A 20155-nucleotide genomic window follows, 5' to 3' on the forward strand; every position below is an offset into this window, starting at 1 on the left:
TATTATGTATGTATACTTTCAGTCCTTAATTTATTTTAGTATTATACGTTTTGGCGAGTAATGATATTAAACTTTGAGGAACATGGTTCACTGAATTACTAAGAAATATATATGTTGAGAGACAAAAAAAAAACTCGCACATAACAGAAGGTTTGACTCTTCATGTGCCTATACTTATGTATAGGAATTTTACAACAAATGTGATATCAAAAAGATGTAACAGTTGTTAAAAGGGCTGGTGTATCATGATACAATCCATGATATCCTTTTGGTCCTTTGAAAAAAAGTTGTCAACGTTTAAATTTTGTACATTGTTATAAAATCTTTGAAAATTGTCTTTATCTGTACTCACAATTATTTTCATGTAAAAACAAAAAAATAATATACGTGCATTGTTATTCAGTAATTTTAAATAAACCAGTTATGATAAGGCACCCAGACAGTAGTTATATTTTGGCGTTGTATATAAGAGTAGTACTTTTTTTTTACTGCTAATAACTTCTTTGTACCAACTCATTGTAAGTGTGCTGATTGATATGTTCTCAGGAAACACATGATATTTATTAGTTTGAATGGCCTCCATAAATATGAGCACTCGTATATCTGAACTTACATGTAAGGTCATTGGTTTTATGCTCTACTACCGATAAAGTCAGCTTCACTTAACTGGATGTGGTCATTCGTATAAATTATATAAGTTTTCGCATTTGTCACATTTATCATTTGACAGAATAGGGGAAAAAAGACAAACAACAGTACACAAAACACAACTAAAGACTCAAATATTGTAAAAACAATCTCAATAAAACGTGCAATGTAAACATCAATGACACAGCAACATAAAAAAAAAAACTATTACAGAATAGTCATCTGTTTTCCTGTCAGTTTTCAACACAGTAAATAGCTATTTATTATTATCGACCTTTTAAAATGGATGGTCGCACGACAACGCCGATACTCTACTCAAATATCATTATTCTAATATAAATCTATATATATAATAAATAATTAAAACATCTTTTACGTATCAACAAAAACGCCTACACAGCTGTCATGGTAAAATGTTCCTTATGACATTTTGGTAATAACGGCGTCGGGCTGAATGATTACATGGAAAATAAAAAAGAACACAAAAAAAAACACGAGACAATAATGTTGAAGCGGTAAATCCTAACGCCCTCTATGGTACATGTGGCGAAAGCACAACGGATAAATTATATTATTATAATCACTGATAATTAAACTAATGAAATGACAATTATTCACTTACTGATGTCACGTATGGTCAGAACGTTGAGGTTAAATCCGATATCGCGTGTAGATAGTGTCTCATTCTCTGCAAGAAACTCTTGTGACTCTATGAAGAGTCTAAAGGTGGCCTGTTGCAAGGCAAAGTTTATGTTCACATCCAATTTTCCCTCCTTTGCAAGTGACGGTCTTCGTTCCCACCACCTTCATCCCTGACAGCCTCTATTACAGGACCTACATGTACCAGTTGTATATCTTGTTAATTTGATCTCGTCCTGAATATGCTTGAAATATTTGGCTATGACGTTAAGCAACCAACAATCAACCCATCAATCTAACTGCTTTGTGTAACTCATCAATGTTCTTATAATGTTGAATGACAGGCATGGGTTTCGTTATAGCTATAATCAAAACACAACCGATTTCAAAGCTTAAGAGGAATTAAAAAATCATCACAAAACTGTCAAATCTTGCTATGAGAATTTATACTTATATGTTAAGGAATGCTCCTAGAAATTGATGCATCTGTTTGTCAATCTTTCTTACCTTTTTATTGTTTTCTTTTCTTGTACCATTTTGAAAAGTGCAAGACTACATTTTAAGTGTTAATTTACACGGATATGTGCTCTAATTAAAATCGAAAATTATGAAATAAAAAAGGGGGGAAGTTATTTCTTCGTGTTTTATAAGTTATAACGCATCATATCAAATCCTATCCTCATGGAGAATTCGACATATCTGCTTAGTGCAAATGCATGCAGTTTTTGTGCAAACAAAAATAGAAACTGATATAAAATTGAAATGTAAATATAAATCAACAGGTCAACGTGAATTAGAAAAAAGATTACTCATACCATATTTCCAAAAATAGAAATGGGCTTATGTAATGTTACCAATACTTGTCATAAATAACGACCTTATTACGTATACAGATCAAATGTCAGTACATATCTACAAGGCATGATCTTCATGTTTATGCGTGTCGGAAGAATACATATCATATATGTATCTGTGTTTTAATGTGCTCGTGTCGAAACAGTCTATTATGTTAGTATTCTTAGCTAAAGAGAAGTGAGGATGAGAAGAAAAACAAATGACTTTTACTCCGCCACAGATTCATGTGTCTGCTTCTAGTCAGTAGTAATATTTATCTTATCTTGAACTTATAGCCGAATTTGCGCATTAATACACGAGCAACATGACGGGTATCATATGTGGAGTCGAATTGCTTACTATTCAGGAGCTTTTTAGAGCGGATACCCAGTTGTATTTTTTTTATGTTTTATAGACTGTTGTTTGTCTTTTTGTCGTAAATTGTTCTATTGCCGTTTGTTTTTCGACTTTTTGAGTTTTCACATCTGTTTGTGTTGACTTGAGTTAGGAGATAACTGTATTGTATTTTAAGCTCCGACGGCATCAATTGGGGATTTGATGGTCGCAAATTAAGTTAACTGGCGACGCGTTAGCGGAGACAGTATACGGGTATTTGCGACCATCAAATCCCCAATTGATGCCGTCGGAGCTTAAAATACAATATTGTTATCTCCATTCTAATGAAACTGACAGAAAACAACGTTAAAACGTGTATCTAAAATCTGTCATATGCCGTCTGCGCTTGCGCGTACGTCCCATAGCATCAATTGTCAATTGATGCCATGTAAGAAAGTGACGTTATCCAATCAAAATGAACGTTACAAACGTTGTTGCATTAGAATTATCATTGATATGTTCATAATAATAAATTAACTGTTAACAAAACTTTAAATTTTTGAAATAACAAGGCTTTTCTTTACCTCAGGAATAGATTACCTTAGCTGTATTTGGCAAATCTTTAGGAATTTATGGTCCTCAATGCTCTTCAACTTCGTACTTTATTTGGCCGCCTTTTAAACATTTTTTGATTCGAGCGTCACTGATGAGTCTTTTGTAGACGAAACGCGCGTCTGGGGTATATATTAAATTTTAACCCTGGTATCTATGACGAGTTTATTTACAACCACTGGGTCGATGCCACTGCTGGTGGAGATTTATTTCCCCGAGGGTATCACCAGCCAAGTAGTCAGCACTTTTGTGTTGACTTGAGTTATCATTGATATGTTCATAATAAAAAAATAACTGTTAACAAAACTTTAAATTTTTGAAATACTAAGGCTTTTCTACCTCAGGAATATAGATTACCTTAGCTGTATTTGGCAAAACTTTTAGGAATTTTTGGTCCTCAATGCTCTTCAACTTCTTACTGTATTTGGCCTTTTAAACATTTTTTGATTCGAGAGTCACTGATGAGTCTTTTGTAAACGAAACGCGCGTCTAGCGTATATATTAAATTTTAATCCTGGTATCTATGACGAGTTTATTTACAACCACTGGGTCGATGCCACTGCTGGTGAAGATTTATTTCCCCGAGAGTATCACCATCTTAGTAGTCAGCACGTTTGTGTTGATTTGAGATATTATTGATATGTTCATAATAATAAATTAACTGTAAACAAAACTTTAAGTATTTGAAATACTAAGGCCTTTCTACCTCAGGAATATATTACCTTAGCTGTATTTGGCAAAACTTTTAGGATTTTTTAGTCCTCAATGCTCTTCTACTTTGTACTTTATTTGGCCTTTTAAACATTTTTTGATTCGAGCGTCACTGATGAGTCTTTTGTAGACGAAACGCGCGTCTGGTGTATATATTACATTTTAATCCTGGTTTCTATGATGATTTTATTTGATATTTTCTACTGACTTTTATCGAACATCTCATCTTCTTATCCATTCAACGTCTCATTTCTTTTTAATTCAATATTTCATATTCTTTTTTATCCAAACATGTCAAGGATAAGCCTCATGGCTTTGGAAATTAATTAAACATTATTATTCTTTAGTTTATATCTTTGCAACAGATGGAATTTCCTAAACAAAATTCTGGACATTATACTTGCAAAGTATAAAAAAAAAATCGAATTTATACGTTTTCGCCTATTTCTACTTTGGAACCTGCAGATATGCTTTCGAAACCTATGAGAAATACTCGCTAATAAAAGAAAAGAAATAGGAACGTTTCACGGCGTTTCGTTTAGAAATATATAAAATATCAATGAATCACAATGTTAAACATTTATCCAAACTATTAAAAGTCTAAAATAAACAATAAACAGGGCACTATCATGAACTTACGTAGCTTCGTTTCGTGTGTATTTTTGTCTATACGCCATCCAACTAACCATCGAGTTGACCTCTAAAGTCATCCGATAACCATATAAGCGATGTAAACATAAATATGAATAGATTAAGCAAACTCGGGCTGTTGGATTTTTCTAGGTCTAGTTAGTTTTATATTATAAATGAAAAATAAATGTTATCATCGTTTTTACCTTATTATAATGATTTATTTTTGGATCGAATCAGTCAATGAAATGATTTACCTTTGTTTCACTTTCAATGTTGCCATTCTTTTCCTTTAAATAACCTTACACATACAATTCACGTGTAATCCATCTCAAGCTAAGGGGTTAAATGGAAGTTCACATGAATACGGATTCAATGAGGTCAAATTATTCACTTGTAAGTGAATAATTCATATTCAATGTTTTGTTAGCTTATTGTGACAAAATTAAACCATACTGGCTGCTAAAAGCGAATTATTATTTCACTATTTGCATTTCATTAATGACTAAGCAAAAAAAAATAATATTAGATTTTTTCAGATATCTCGTAGCTAGTGCCCCTCTAAAACTTGAATATATATTTTTATGTTTATACCTTGCTCAATTTGATAGCAAGAGTATAGTTAGAGTGAATATCTGGAAGATAAAATTGAGAAAGGAAATGGGGAATGTGTCAAAGCGACAACAACCCGACCATAGAGCAGACAACAGTCGAAGGCCACCAATGGGTCTTCAATGTAGCGAGAAACTCCCGCACCCGTAGGCGTCCTTCAGCTGGCCCCTTTAAAAATATGTATACTAGTACAGTGATAATGGACGTCATACTGAACTCCGAATTATACAAAAGAAACTAAAATAAAAAATCATACAAGACTAACAAAGGCCAGAGGCTCATGACTTGGGACAGGTGCAAAATTGCGGCGGGGTTAAACATGTTTGTGAGATCTCAACCCTCCCCTATACCTCTAGCCAATGTAGAAAAGTAAACGCATAACAATACGCACAAAAATCCGATTCCTACGTCAGAAGATGTAACAAAAGAAAATAAACAAAATGACAATAATACATAAATAACAACAGACTACTAGCAGTTAACTGACATGCCAGCTCCAGACCTCAATTAAACTGATTGAAAGATTATGTCTTCATCATATGAATATCAGGCACAATCCCTCCCGTTAGGGGTATAGTATCATACTATCATAAAGTATATGAAAAGAACATAACCCGTGTCATGCCAACAACTGAATAGATGTGTTTAGTTCCGGTGCAAAGAGCCTATACGTGAATCAATATTAAAGCCAAAATATTCAATCTTTAATGACCTAACAACAGTATCGTAACTATATCCCTTCTTAATAAGTCTGTTTAAAGGTTTTGTATTTAAAAGTATATTACATAAATGCATGTAAGAAGTTTGACAAGTACATAAGACAATACCTTGACCTCGATTTATACCTATGACATGTATGATACTGAAATGTTTAACCGTTCTATTATAGCAATTGTAATCGAAAACTAGACACTCACACTGCTCTAAAATACAATATCTTGACTAAAAATCATACAGTTCTAATCTAAGAAAATCTATCACACAAGATCTAGAGCTAAATAGTGTTTGATATCACTTTTATCTGCTCCGGAAAGTTAGCCAGTCCTTAATTGCTCCTACAACGAAACGTCAACAGTTCAGTTTGAAACGGCAGGTCGAGATCGAAAGTGTAAGATGTATTTCATACCGGTCACCAAAGTCACAATGGCGTATTTCACATTTTAGAAAAGATAACGTTAACCTTAAAGCTTTTGAACCAATAGTTTCGATCTTTGTTTCATCAATCTTTTTGTACCAAAGTATCTGTCGGCGTACTTAAGATTTGTTGTTTAGTATTATGTAATAACTATATCAAGTTGTTTATCTTCGTATACCAAACATATCAATAAAGTCTTAAATTTTCCCGGAGTATATATCTCCCAATTGATACGATATTTCCTATCATGATTTCCTTGATAGAGGGTTGCTGCCCACAAGGGAGCTATAAAACCAAGATGGTAAAGTTGAGATCATCCCTCCGTATGTGAACAATAAATACAAATATAAGACATACGAGAAGGTGCTCAATTTTCAGCTGTGCACTTTACAAGTAATAAAGTTCTATAAAAGACTGAATATGTCTTCGGAATAATTTTCTGACATTTCAGATGATGTTATTAAGATGAAATGACTGTTTAAGACTTAAATTCATTTACAAATGAACGTAAACAAAATATTATCACCTTTCGTGATCATAATATATTACAAAGTGTTCTTAAAGTACCTCAATGTTTCTGTAATGTCTTATCTTGGTAGGGCACGATCTTTAAATATAGGTTATTCGTGATTCGATTCTTCAGATAGTTGTCTCACTTTGCTTGGACAAGATGAACATTTTTCTAGCTCTATCACTGGGGGTGTCTCTGGTACTAGCTGTACCGGTGCAGGTAAGGAATACAAATAACTCTTCATAATTGGTTTACTTAATTATGCTTGTGATTCCTATCATTTAATTTAAAAAACAATAAAGTCAGGTTACATTAATTTATGTTTCAAGGTTCTATTTATTGCATATGCGTATATTTTTCAATGTTTGATATCTATATATATCTATGTGTGACACTTTTGCGGAAGCCTTCCATATTTGAAATATACATTCTGCATGGTCGGTCTTTTGCACAGTTGATACAGATATTATATTACAGTTGAAATCATAATATAGTGTTCTTTCTTTCGAAGTACCAAACAAACCAATAATAATTTTCATTTTCAAACCTCTTGCGCATTGAATAGAATCAATATGGTAGGCTGAATACCAGATTTGTATATGATATTTGATTTTTTTTTATCTAGGTCGATGGTGAGTCTTTTCTTAAAATAACCTTATACTTATCTTTCTATTCTTGTACTATCTGGTGATTGAGTGCTTTTTATTCTTTATCTGGTTTTGTAATTTCGCCATTCCATGTTGACAACTTTCAACTTGTCATTTCTCAGTTCCATGGTTATATATTATAATATATAATATTAAATATAAATTTGTAATTGAAACTAAAAACTATCAAATGGGAAATGAGAAATGAAACTATGGAAGTATGCAATGTCAACATGGGAATGAGAAAACTTTAAAATACACAAAGATTAACAATCACCCATCTAGTGCATATCAGTATTGAAGTTCCATTCTTGTGAAGGAATTACTTGTATATCTGACAAAACAAAAAATTATTAAAAGTAAAATCACAAAAATATCGAACGCCGAGGAAAATTCAAAACGCAAAGTCCCAAATAAAAATGCAAAATTAATCGCTCAAACACATCAAACGTCAAACGAATGGATAACAACTGTTACAATCCTGACTTGGACAGGCATTTCTTATGTAGAAAATGGTAGATTAAACCTGGTCTTATAGCTAGCTAAACATCTTACTTTTACGACGATCGCACCAAATGCCTTTATATTGACAACGATGGGTGAACATAAATAATAGTTCTAAATGTCAAAGACACAGGTACTGCAGTCAACATTGTGTTATAACCTTACTCACTAATAAAAAACAAATATGTAACAAAGAAGCACAAAATGGTATATAGGCCAAGCATATTAGCAACAGACCCTTTATTGTAACAAGTGTAAAAGTTGTTCTTCGTCTCAACTTATAGCGATGCTTTCAATATGAAAAAAAAACCGGTATCAGATCATGAAACTAAAACAAAAGTACCGAACTCCAAATGAAATTCAAAAAGGGGTAATAAAATAAAATATAGACAAAATCAAACACTATCGACAAAAGGAACATGAGCAGAACAACAACCATATTCCTGATTTGTTATGGTTATTTTCTGAAGAAATGTTAACTATACACACTGTAAGGCATTTACAAATGACAAAAAAATACTATACCGTATTATAATCTATGAAATGGCCTAATATAACTATACTATGATAAAACAGGTCTGATTTTGTTATAAAACAAGAAACAAAAAAGCTAAATGATATGACCGACATAAACTAACGACAAAAATTAAAATACAGGTCCTTGACTTGTGAAAGGCACATGCCAAGCATGTGACGAGGTTAACATTATACAGCACAACAAACGAACGAATGGTTAATCTCGTTGAAAAAAAGTCTATTGCACAAATGAGCTTATGTACATATTCTTGACTATGGCAAATTCGAAAGGAGAATAACCACCTTACTAACGATTGATATTTTGCACAAACACATATGAAATATTTAGTGCTTCATAGTGAGTTCGCTGCGCAAAAGGACAGCTAGTAACCATGAACTGTTTTCTAGTCTGTGGTCGGGTTGTTTTCTCTTTGACATATTTCACCTTTTCATTCTCTATTCTATTCTTAATGCTAGTTTAGTTTATCAAAAGAAATGTGCTGATGTCTCATTACAAAAATAAATGTCATAAATACCGACCGTTTCGAGGTTAAATGTGTACACCTATCTGCCAAATTTTGACCTATTTGTTCATGTGGTAGGTTTAAAGATTACATTGTTATCTATGGTTAAAGGTGTTCGCACCGAAATAAAGCCTGTTATCATTTCAAGGCAACATTTTGTAAGAATCTAAGGAGGAGCTTAATTATTGTTAACACAGTAGAAATACAATAGCAAGAAACTATGAATTACTATCATGATAATTAAAAAAAAAAAAACCCATATATTTAACAATAATAATATTAATTTAAAACATTTGATTATAACAATATTATATAAAAGAAACTTAGAATACTAATAATTATTATATTTGAATACCTTACATGTTATCAAAGACGAGAAATGTTTTATTTACCATTGAATATAAAAATTTAACAAAACTGTTATTATTTTTCAGACCAGAACCCAGAAGAAGCAGGTGATTATAAAGTCTAAATATGCGAATTGCTTTTTTTTTATTAACCAAAAAACTGTGAAATAAACTTAAAATCAATATCAATACCTTTATCTAAACCTTATTTCTAAAATACAATTACAGCGCATATTGTTATAGTTACACTGTGTTAGTTGTTGGTAGCAAGTTAAGGTCAGTTGGTTGTAACATTCTTAACTTTATATGTGATCATGGATAAAGACTAGAAGTTGATTTTTGTTAGGAACAAACATTTCTATTTTGTCAAATCAATGTATTAGAAATTTACAGTTTAAGGTGGTACCCAACACTTTCACTAAAATTAATTTGGCTCGTTTAATTTTCATAAAATTTTGTCAAAGTATTTACTTTGACTCTTTAACAAAAATATTCAAATATAAAATTTTTTGAACCAACCGTTTTGTCAGAAAAATTACACTGGTTATATAGCAATTTGACAAACATCAATTTTGATCATTGAGAAGATTACTATTCCTTTTACAACACAACGTAATTAAAACGTTTAGCTGAATTTACAGAGTTATCTCCCTGTAGTGTTAGGTACCACCTTAAGTTGTATTTGTATTGCAGGATTTTTCGAAGGAGATATAGAGATAGAACCAGGGGAGGAGCCATATGTAAGTGTGACTTGTAACTTTTGTTTAATTCATTTTATAATATCAAGGCTGATAACTTACAACAAGGGACTTAGTCAACTATTTTTTATATTCAAATACTATTTATTATATAGAAATTTAACACAAACATGACCACCTTATAGAAGAAGACACAAAATAATGAAATACACTAAAGACCGGTGGCTCCTTGTCTGTTTCCGTCGAACAAGAGAGGAGAGAACACAAATGGGACATTCACACCCAAGAATCGGAATAATATAACAACGCCATGGCTAAAGAAAAAAAGAAAATAAAGAACCAACAGAAAAGCAAAAGTATACAAAACACAACACAGAAAACGAAAGACTGAGCAACACGAACCCAATCATACATCTGGGTTAATCTAAGTTTCTACGGAAGCTTACTCAACGTGTGACACCCATCATGTTGCTTTTGTTAGTACAAATCTGGTATTTAGGTCTAACTCGATAGGTCACATTCGAGCAAATGGGGAAGGGATTGTTGTTACGACATTTGGAACACATGTTACTCATAGTAATTATCTTTATTCCTTGTATATAAACATGTATATTTGATCGTACATGTTTTGTTTTTTTATAGTTGAGAAATGCTGTTGCCAACCACAGACTTCTCTGGCCACATGGTGTTGTTCCATGGACCATCGATGCAGTCCATTCGAGTGAGTAAATTGCCTTAAGATATCGATAATGTCTCGAGAAAATTAATATATGTGCCAAAAAAGATACCTTAAACATACTGAGAAACTAATGAAAAGATTATATTGTATTTCCGAATTTGTTGCCTTTTTTATTTCTATTTCCTTAAATTAATTTTCCTATTTTTTGTGCTCTCAGGACAAGCTTCTCATGTCCAAGTTTTCCATGATGCCATGAACGAAATTATGGAAAAGACAAAAGTAAATGGAAAGAAATGCATTGACTTCCAACCACGCAAAGCTGAACATGGATATATGCAATTTACTTACGGAAGTGGGTAAGTACAGATTATCTCAGTTTGTTCCATATTGTAAATGCAGAAATATCAAATCGCAAGAAATAAATCTAGAATGTGCTTAAATTTTGGAAAATGACCTTTTAGAAGCTATAAATGCCTTAAATAAAAAGAAAAATAGGTATTTATGGGTCAAAATATTCTACCCTGTATTGAAGGGGGGAAAAAGGAGTCCGAACATCTGACACAAATTGCTAAACCTTACTAAGTACATTGTTTATTGATTGATGACATTTGAACAAGCTGCCGATGCCAAAATTAAATACGTACAATTTTTATTTAAAGATGCCACACACCAATTGGTTATCACAGTACACGCAGATCTGACGTCACATTAGGTACCGGATGTCTGCGAAAAGGAACAGTCATGCATGAAATCCTTCATGGTTTAGGATTCTGGCACGAGCAAAGCAGAGCAGACAGAGACAACTACGTCACAGTTCACTGGAAGAATATTCAAACAAGTAAACACAAACCTATTATTTATTACAACATAGATTTTGAAAATGATTATAAAAATCAGGTGACTTATGTTTTCCCTAAGGCGACACCGATATAGTATCTCATTCTTATCACAATATGTCAACTTTTCTGACACTGCAATACTGATCTTTTGAAAGATTATTTTATTGTATTAATTCTTGTACTATCTCATCAAACAAAAGTGTGTTTGTGTCACCAAGTTAACCCCAGATGGCACAAATAAGCAAAATCTATTATCATAAATTATATGACAGTTACTTGTTTCAAAAAGATGTTGAGTTAATCATTTAAAGTCATGTATGAACTATCATTGCTTAGTTAGCAAACAGTAAAATTTGCAAAGATGAAAACGTTGTATGTACTTTTTTTTTAAATTTTGTGTTGTTTTTGTATGGGAGATAGAAACTTATATGTTAAACCCAGTTTATACTTAAATAAAAGAGAAGTTGCAGCGTATATGAGATATTACTAAGTATTAAAAGTTATGAAATTGACGGATCATGGCTTTTATACTCTCCGAATTAATTACAAACATCATTTAAGATTCAAATAGTTTTTCACACAATGTTCTTCTTCGTTTGTTGCTTACAGGTCATGCACGTAACTTTGACAAGTACCAATTAGGCACACAAATTGATCATTTGGGTATGCCATACGATTATGGATCAGTTATGCATTATCCAGCATATGCATTCGCCATTGATAGACATCAAATGACCCTTGAACCAAAACAAAGTGGAGTAACCATTGGACAAAGAGTAAGACTGAGCGAAACTGATGCCAAAGAAATTCAGATTTTATATGGTTGCATACCAAGAGGTAGTGTTGGAACAGTCACATCTGCACCTGGCGCAACAACTCATGCACCAGATATTTCACACGTTTCTACACCAAGTAAGATTCATACATTGTGTTATACAAGTTATTAACTGTACATTTAGAACATATACTGATATAAGTTGTTGGTCGATTACAAACAGCAATGCTTTTTTTCATTGTTTTTTTTTCTGAATGAGATGTGTTTCTCATGCTTTTTATATGATCTTATATTGTATGATTAAACTGTTGTAATGTTATCTAAACCCAAAAATAAAACTCTTTTTATAAGGGGAACAGTAGGACTCCGTTACACTAACGCCACAATATGATACATATAATAATGTGGTATATTTTCGATAATCTCTATTACAGGAAAAGGTACATTTGTAATATAAGAGCCCTTATCTGAATTCCAATAAAAGTAAAAATTGTTCAACCTTTTTAAAATTATGTTAGTTTTATAAAGGCATTATCACTTTTGGTACATGCTGAATTTGGTATCCGAATGACCTTTAGGTTGTTTCCAAATAGCCTTCTGACGTAAGGCAAAATAAATTTGAATTAAGACGTCAATTTTTCATTTTGTGATGTCAAATTTTACGGGAACCCGTGTGTTTTTAAAGAATAGCACACACGTTTGAAAAAAAAAGCAAAATCACAAAAAATACTGAACTCCGAGGAAACTTGAAAACGGAAATTCCCTAATCAAATGGCAGAGTCAAAAGCTCAAACACATCAAACAGTTGGATAATAATAATATTTCAAGGTCTCCGTTTGGTACAATTTTACTGATATCATTCTATAATTCTAAGACATAGCTTTGAGACAGTCCCATATTCAGTACTTTGCAGACGAAATATCTAAAAGATTCATTTGTTAAAATTATCAATTTAAAAAAATCAAAATCTAAGGTTCAAACTCAATTAAGCAACGTAAACTTTATATTCATTTGGTTTCTTCTGTTTAGGTTTTTTTAAATGTGATATTACTCCTCTAGTAATTTTGCAATGTTACTTGTCAACTGTTTTGGAGTTGAGGGTTTTTGGTGAAAATAAATCCATGGACGTGCCTTGGACGCATGATGATTATAAATGTTTTCTTTATTTACCATTCAATCAGTTAATTCCAGGCTCGTTTACAATTACATTGAAATTAAAGGATATGAGTTTATATCTAGTGATACCCAGTTCTCATTCGTCATTAAACCAAGATTTTATGCTCTTGTATAATAGGGAGAAGCCTTGATATCCACAACCTTTCTATACTAGTGCATGTATACAATAACGGTTTGTAAATAATGACCTACTTTTTTGCAGATCCTCTCATTACAAACCAAGGTAAGTTTTTGCATTTTGTTTTTAATAGCTACAAAATTGATGTTGTGAAACTTATATTAAGTTTCATGTTATTAGCTTATTTGCTTAATACTCATCTCAAATAAAAACACAATAATATGAGCTTGCATATGATTGTTATACTACTGAGGCTTAAAAACAGGAAAACGTTTGTAACATAAAAATATAATTTATGCTGCAAAAAAGGCTAAAGATGGAAGATGAATGACAATGTCATGACAACAATAAAAAAAGTAAACATCAAGACAAATAAGTTTACAAAACATCATTGAAACATAAAAAAAAGGCTTAGCACACACAGGTTTATTGGATTGTAATAATTCTTCTCCAGTGGTAGCAGCCGCCATATCACATGGTCCTATAATGCATAAATGTTTCAATAAACGCATTATTATCAGTAACATGATACATAAATTAATGACCGAAAAAGTACAAATTAGATGAATAAATACTCATTATATTCTACAGCTGCCACATGTTCCTTTGATGCTGGTTTGTGTGGATGGTTACAATCAACAAGTGATAATATTGACTGGAGAACTGGTATGGGCAGTACACCTAGCCGAAACACTGGTCCACATGCCGACCACAGTGGAACTAGCGGAGGTATATTTGACTGTGTAATTGGTATTTCCATATATGTATTTTTGTCTTATATTTCTGATTTATTAATAGAACATCAGCGCCATGTTAATTGTCGAAGGTCAATTAAATTAAGTTCAATCCAAAAATACGCACGAAGTTGTGTTACTTCTTGACAAAGCTATGCATTGATTATTGTTTCATTTAGAATATTTACTCATTACTTGGTCCGGATTGCTGCATTTCACATCGATTTACATGTAGTGGTTTTATTATCATTAAATTATTGTTAAATTATGTTTCAGCACGTACTTTGTACAAAATTCTGCTACCATGTTTTATACGTTCAATCATAAGATGATACATTTTTCTTACAGGACATTATTTGTTTTTGGAATCCAGTGGACAAACGAACAAAAACGCCATCCTTGTTTCCCCACAGTACCAACCTGGAACTTATTGTTTCTCAGCATGGTTTAACATGTATGGTCATGAAATGGGCTATATCTATTTTGAACTACTGATCGGAGGAAGGAAACATGCGATGAGGTCTTACCACGGTGACCACGGTGACAGATGGATGCACGTGCAGACTCAAGTTAACGTTCGTGGATCCCATGCATTCAATGTTAGTTTATTAATAGCACATTCTAGTTAATGATATTGCATCATACTAAATAAATGCAACAGTAGTATACCGCTGTTTGAAATTTATGAATCGATTGAGAAAAAAACAAATCCTGTTACAAACTAAAACTGAGTTAAACACATTAATTATAAGAGGAAAACTATGACACAACAGAATCATAACACTTAAATGTAACACACACAGAAACGAACTATAATATAACAATGGCCATTTTCCTTGAATTGCCAGTGTCATACGTTCTTTTCTAAAAGCATTTGGTTCACAACTTTGAAATTACTACAAAGCGTCTACTATACCCGTTCTGACTGATAGTCATGGAATAGCGAGTCATGACTTGTGTATGCTACATGCACATGTATTAATTATTAGTAATAAAGTCATCTGCATAGGTTTTTTTCCAAACAAACACAACATTTCCATGAATTGAAGTATTTTTGTTTTGTTCAGTATACACACGGTTACCTGTAAACTCCTCCTATCTTTGAATCTTCTATCACCTAAGTAGAATCTTATGTAACGTATTTAACATATTTTACTGTGTTAGTATTTACTTTTCAGTTCCAAATTGAAGGTAGAACAGGAACTTCATACCACAGCGACTTGGCTATTGACGATGTATCTGTCACACCAGGAGCATGTAGTCATGGTTAAAACTAGGATATGCTTATTACAATTATTAAAATTTAAAATACTATTAAAACATCTTTTTTCTTATTTCCTGATTGAGAATGGACATCAATTTAATCGGATATACCAATTGCATGGTTGTTCGCTACTAATTTTCAAAAATTCATTGATATTTTGTTAAAGGAATTCGAAATTTTTGCGTTACAATCCAAACATTGTCAATAATACATATGGTATCTTTGTATTTTTGGATATGCATCGATTTTGGGGTGTTGGATATAAGAGGTAGATAATAGTGGATCATTTTCAACTTCATATTTTTTTTAATTTTTTTCGCTATTTTGATTCGAGCTGACGAATCCAAAAAATATAAAATTTGAATCCTGGTATCTATGCTTAATTTATTATAAGGGTTAAAGCAAGTGGGATCTGGAAAAACAGAAAGAAAGAAGTGAAAACAGAAATGCATTCCCCTGTCACCCATTTATGTTTGAAAGGCATACGTCTTAAAAAAAATTCTGTCTAAAACAGTTATCAAAGGTACCAGGATTATAATTTAATACGCCAGACGCGCGTTTCGTCTACATAAGACTCATCAGTGACGGTCATATCAAAATATTTATAAAACCAAAGAATAACAAAGTTGAAGAGCATTGAGGATCCAAAATCCCAAAAAGTTGTGCCAAATACGGCTAAGGAAATATATGCCTGGAATAAGAAAATCCTTAGTTTTTCGAAAAATTTAATCTTTTTTTAACAGGAAATTTATAAAAAAATGACCACATTATTGATATTCATGTCAACACCGAAGTGTTGACTACTAGGCTGGTGATACCCTCGGGGACGAAACGTCCACCAGCAGTGGCATCGACCCAGTGGTGTAAATAGTTATCAAAGGTACCAGGATTATAATATTTGTTTTTATTTTTACTCTTATTTAAAAAGTTTTCAGCTGCGTAATGTCCAGAACCAATATTTCTTTACAATAATATTGCATTTGCCCGACGTAATACGGCGGGTTTAATTTACTGGATCACATGGTTATGGTCCGTAAATAAACATGCTTGTCACCCTTCCCCGACACGTTTATCTGACATAGAGCTCACCAGTCTTTCCTCTTTCATCTGTAGTGAATAATTTAATTCAATACTAACAGGAACAACAACAACAAAATGTTCAGTCTTATTTTAAACAAGTCGAGATTCCCCCGAACAAAAAGGCAACCACGCTATCAAGACACAACATATATGGTTGGATTGAATAGAGATATTGAATAAATTAATAGTTTTGTACATTTATTGTTTATTAGATGAAGGAATAACGGTACATACAACTTATGATATTTTGGGTATAAAACAATGCAATCTTAACAGTTTGTTAATGTTATGTACAAAGCAAAAATAAATAATATTCACAGAATAATTATACAACATTTAAGGAATGACTGTAATATTTTTTCTGTCTATGAAGAAATAACATAAAAAATTTGGTGCACAGTGAATAACGCGCGTAGCGGGTTATTTACAGTGTGCACCACATTTTTTTATGTTATTTCGAATAGACAGAAAAAATATTACAGTCATTTCTTATAATTTAATTCTAAATTCCATTTTAAACCGTAGAAAACCATGAAAAAACGTTGATGACGTCACGGTCACATGACTAAATTATGTCTATGGGCTCATAACAAAATAACGTCAGCCAATCAGAAGACGCGTTACATCCGAAATTAAATTATTAACTGGTGTTTCAGTTAACAATGACACACGATTATAAATTAAAATGTCTTCGAAATAATTTTATCTGAACATTTAATACAACAAAACTGATATGCAAAACACATACACAGACTGTTTGCACTTAGCCAAAAAAGGCGCTATTTGAGATATGATATCAATGATTATCATTTTTTAAATTGAAATTTTTAATACGCTTACATGTACGTCATCTAAAAGTCCTGTGAATAATTGAGCGCACAATTGATAGAATTTAATTATCTGGTTTGCACAGATATATTTGAAATGCAGTTGTGCAAAATTGGATGCGGCATAGCTGTATTACCAACAATTTTGATTTTGTAAACTAATCAAATTTCGAGATGTTTTGTGTCTATAGTAAAAGACAAAAACGTAGTACATTATGAGAAATGAAATACAAATGCTACCCATAATAACAGATTTATTACATATATATTCAAATAGTGTTTTAAACTTGCTCACTCATGTGCATCCATCCATCTACTATTCACGTTTACTCAACCATGCATACAAACAGTTCAGCAGTTAAAAGATGCTTACGATACGTGAACCTTTTTTTATTTAGCGCTTTCTTATATTAGTACTGTCATAGTTTTGTTAGTCAATTTTTAGCTCACCTGGCCCGAAGTGCCAAGTGAGCTCTTCTCATCACTTTGCACCCGTCTGTCGTCGTCGTCGTCGTCCTCTGTTAACTTTTACAATAATCTTCTCCTCTGAAACTACAGGGCCAAATTAATCCAAACTTGGCTACAGTCATCTTTGGGGTATCTAGTTTAAAAAATGTGTCTGATGACCCGGCCATTCAACCAAGATGGCTGCCACGGCTAAAATACAACATAGGGGTAAAATGTAGTTTTTGGCTTATAACTCAAAAACTAAAGCATTTACAGCAAATCTGACGGTGTTAAATGGTTTATCAGGTCAAGATCTATCTGCCCTGAAATTGTCAGATAGAGCGGACAACCGGTTGTTGGGTTGCTGCCCCTGAATTGGTAATTTTAAGGAAAGTTTGCCGTTTTTTTGTTATTATTTTGAATATTTTTATAGATAGAGATAAACTGTAAACAGCATTAATGTACAGCAAAGTAAGACCTAAAATTAAGTCAACATGACCAAAATGGTCAATTGACCCCCTAAGGCTTGTAAGAAGTTATTGTCCTTTATAGTCAATTTTTAACAATTTTCATAAAATTTGTAAATTTTTACTAACATTTTCCACTGAAACTAATGGGCCAAGTTCATTATAGATAGAGATAACTGTAAGCAGCAAGAATGTTCAGTAAAGTAAGATGTACAAACACATCACCATCACCAAAATACAATTTTGTCATGAATCCATCTGCTTCCTTTGTTTAATATTCACATAAACCAAGGTGAGCGACACAGGCTCTTTAGAGCCTCTAGTTATCTTACGGTTCATCAAAGGATAAGGTCCTATACATCCTTTTATAAGGTACATCCAGAAAAGCGCGACGAACGCATGCATTTCATAATTGTATTATATTTAACATAATTTGTCGATTTTGTTTCAATTTTAAGAGGATCTATAACATCTATAAAACTTTTAAAATCTCTCAAAACATTCTTGCAAACGTCATTGTATCATGTGTATCTAGTGGTCTTATATTTCAAAGTTCCATACTGCAATATCCCACTTGATCAATAATAATATTTTTTATAGTATAAACACCTTTTTTAAGACTTCACATGCACTATTTCAAATTGTCTTCATATCAAGGTACTCAATATAAATGTGTATATTATCATATACAGTATCGTGCTATTTGCACTTCAGGATAAGAAAGTACAAGTAGGCACGGTCTAATATATTGTTTATGATAATGACTTCTACTAGTACTGGTCTATAGTTAATCTGGGTAGTAAAGTTGTCAGTTTATAACGTTATGTTGTCTATGGTGTATCATGTGTATATGATAAAAATATAAAAATAAATGAAAAGTTTTAATATCATCCAACAGCCCCTTTCGTAGTCTCTCGGACCCAGTCGACATACAGTGGTACTTCAGTATATACACCTGGAACATTTACAGCACATCCTATACCCCAAGAAATAACTCCGGCTAGGTACCAAGTATCTAGTGTTGCGTTTTTGGAACACAATAATGGTCCACCGCTATCACCCTGTAACAAGATCAAAAAGTAGATATAACATTGATGGGAAAGCCTTTGGTCAAGATAGATACAGTCGACTCTCGTTATGTCGAAGTCAGCCGGACCAGAGAAATATTTCAAGATGCACATAGTTCGACTCCAACGAACACCGGAAGTTCGACAATCTAAGGGACACAACTCTTGCTTAGCTTGGTAAAGCTAAAATAAATCCGGGTGGATATGACAAGGGGATCGATATTCTAGTATCAGATCGATGTGTGTATGTCACAGTCTTTTATTATTATAATGACATTATTTTTACTTATTCAATGTTTCAATTAAAAAAAATCCTATGGTTTTTCCAAGAGAGTAATTTTCAATCGATAGTTTTGTTATTCAGGTCGGTTATAGCTGACAAAATTGTTTATTCTCGGATACAAGAGATTTAAGAAAACTTTGATTTCTATTCATTTTGTTTTATCTTACTCTTTCTTTTCAAAAGAAAATATAACATGATTAAAGACGCCGTTTGAGTAGTTTTTAGGTGATCATCAACGGAAGCCACAATCCTCACTTCATACAGACCCAAGCTCATTAGTGTAAATCACAAATTATTTTTTTTGTAAACATTTTAAATACTTTTTCATGAACATTAACAATGTATCACTAATTATTTATCAAAATTTTATAAAAGATAATCTTGGGTAAACACTCATGGAAATAGCATGTCATAAATCAATACAGTGGTCAGTGACCGGAAATTTAATTACACGTGTATTGTCAGATTAACTATTCAATCCATTTAAATCCCGGA

The 20155-nt window shown here is 32.4% G+C and overlaps 2 protein-coding genes across 5 annotated transcripts in view; one reads left to right on the forward strand and one right to left on the reverse strand.

The window, feature by feature from the left end:
- The first annotated feature begins 6804 nt into the window (after positions 1-6804).
- LOC143044795 (meprin A subunit beta-like) lies at positions 6805-15545 on the forward strand. Its single transcript, XM_076216958.1, has 10 exons — positions 6805-6887; positions 9870-9946; positions 10547-10625; positions 10801-10939; positions 11243-11421; positions 12032-12334; positions 13576-13596; positions 14083-14220; positions 14574-14824; positions 15404-15545. Exons 4-10 carry the CDS (start codon positions 10836-10838, stop codon positions 15494-15496), a joined length of 1089 nt encoding a protein of 362 aa, XP_076073073.1. The 5' UTR covers positions 6805-6887; positions 9870-9946; positions 10547-10625; positions 10801-10835; the 3' UTR covers positions 15497-15545.
- A 3165-nt stretch (positions 15546-18710) lies between these two features.
- The window catches only part of LOC143044798 (atrial natriuretic peptide-converting enzyme-like), a 110963-nt gene continuing 109518 nt past the window's right edge, over positions 18711-20155 (reverse strand). For all 4 annotated transcript variants that reach the window (XM_076216963.1, XM_076216962.1, XM_076216961.1 and 1 more), the window contains one exon: positions 18711-19371. In XM_076216963.1, the coding sequence (XP_076073078.1) occupies positions 19198-19371 (174 nt within the window). In that variant the 3' untranslated portion in view covers positions 18711-19197. The remainder of the gene's footprint in view (positions 19372-20155) is intronic.

The sequence above is a fragment of the Mytilus galloprovincialis genome, chromosome 9 (assembly GCF_965363235.1).
Source record: "Mytilus galloprovincialis chromosome 9, xbMytGall1.hap1.1, whole genome shotgun sequence".
Classification (NCBI taxonomy): Eukaryota; Metazoa; Mollusca; class Bivalvia; order Mytilida; family Mytilidae; genus Mytilus; species Mytilus galloprovincialis.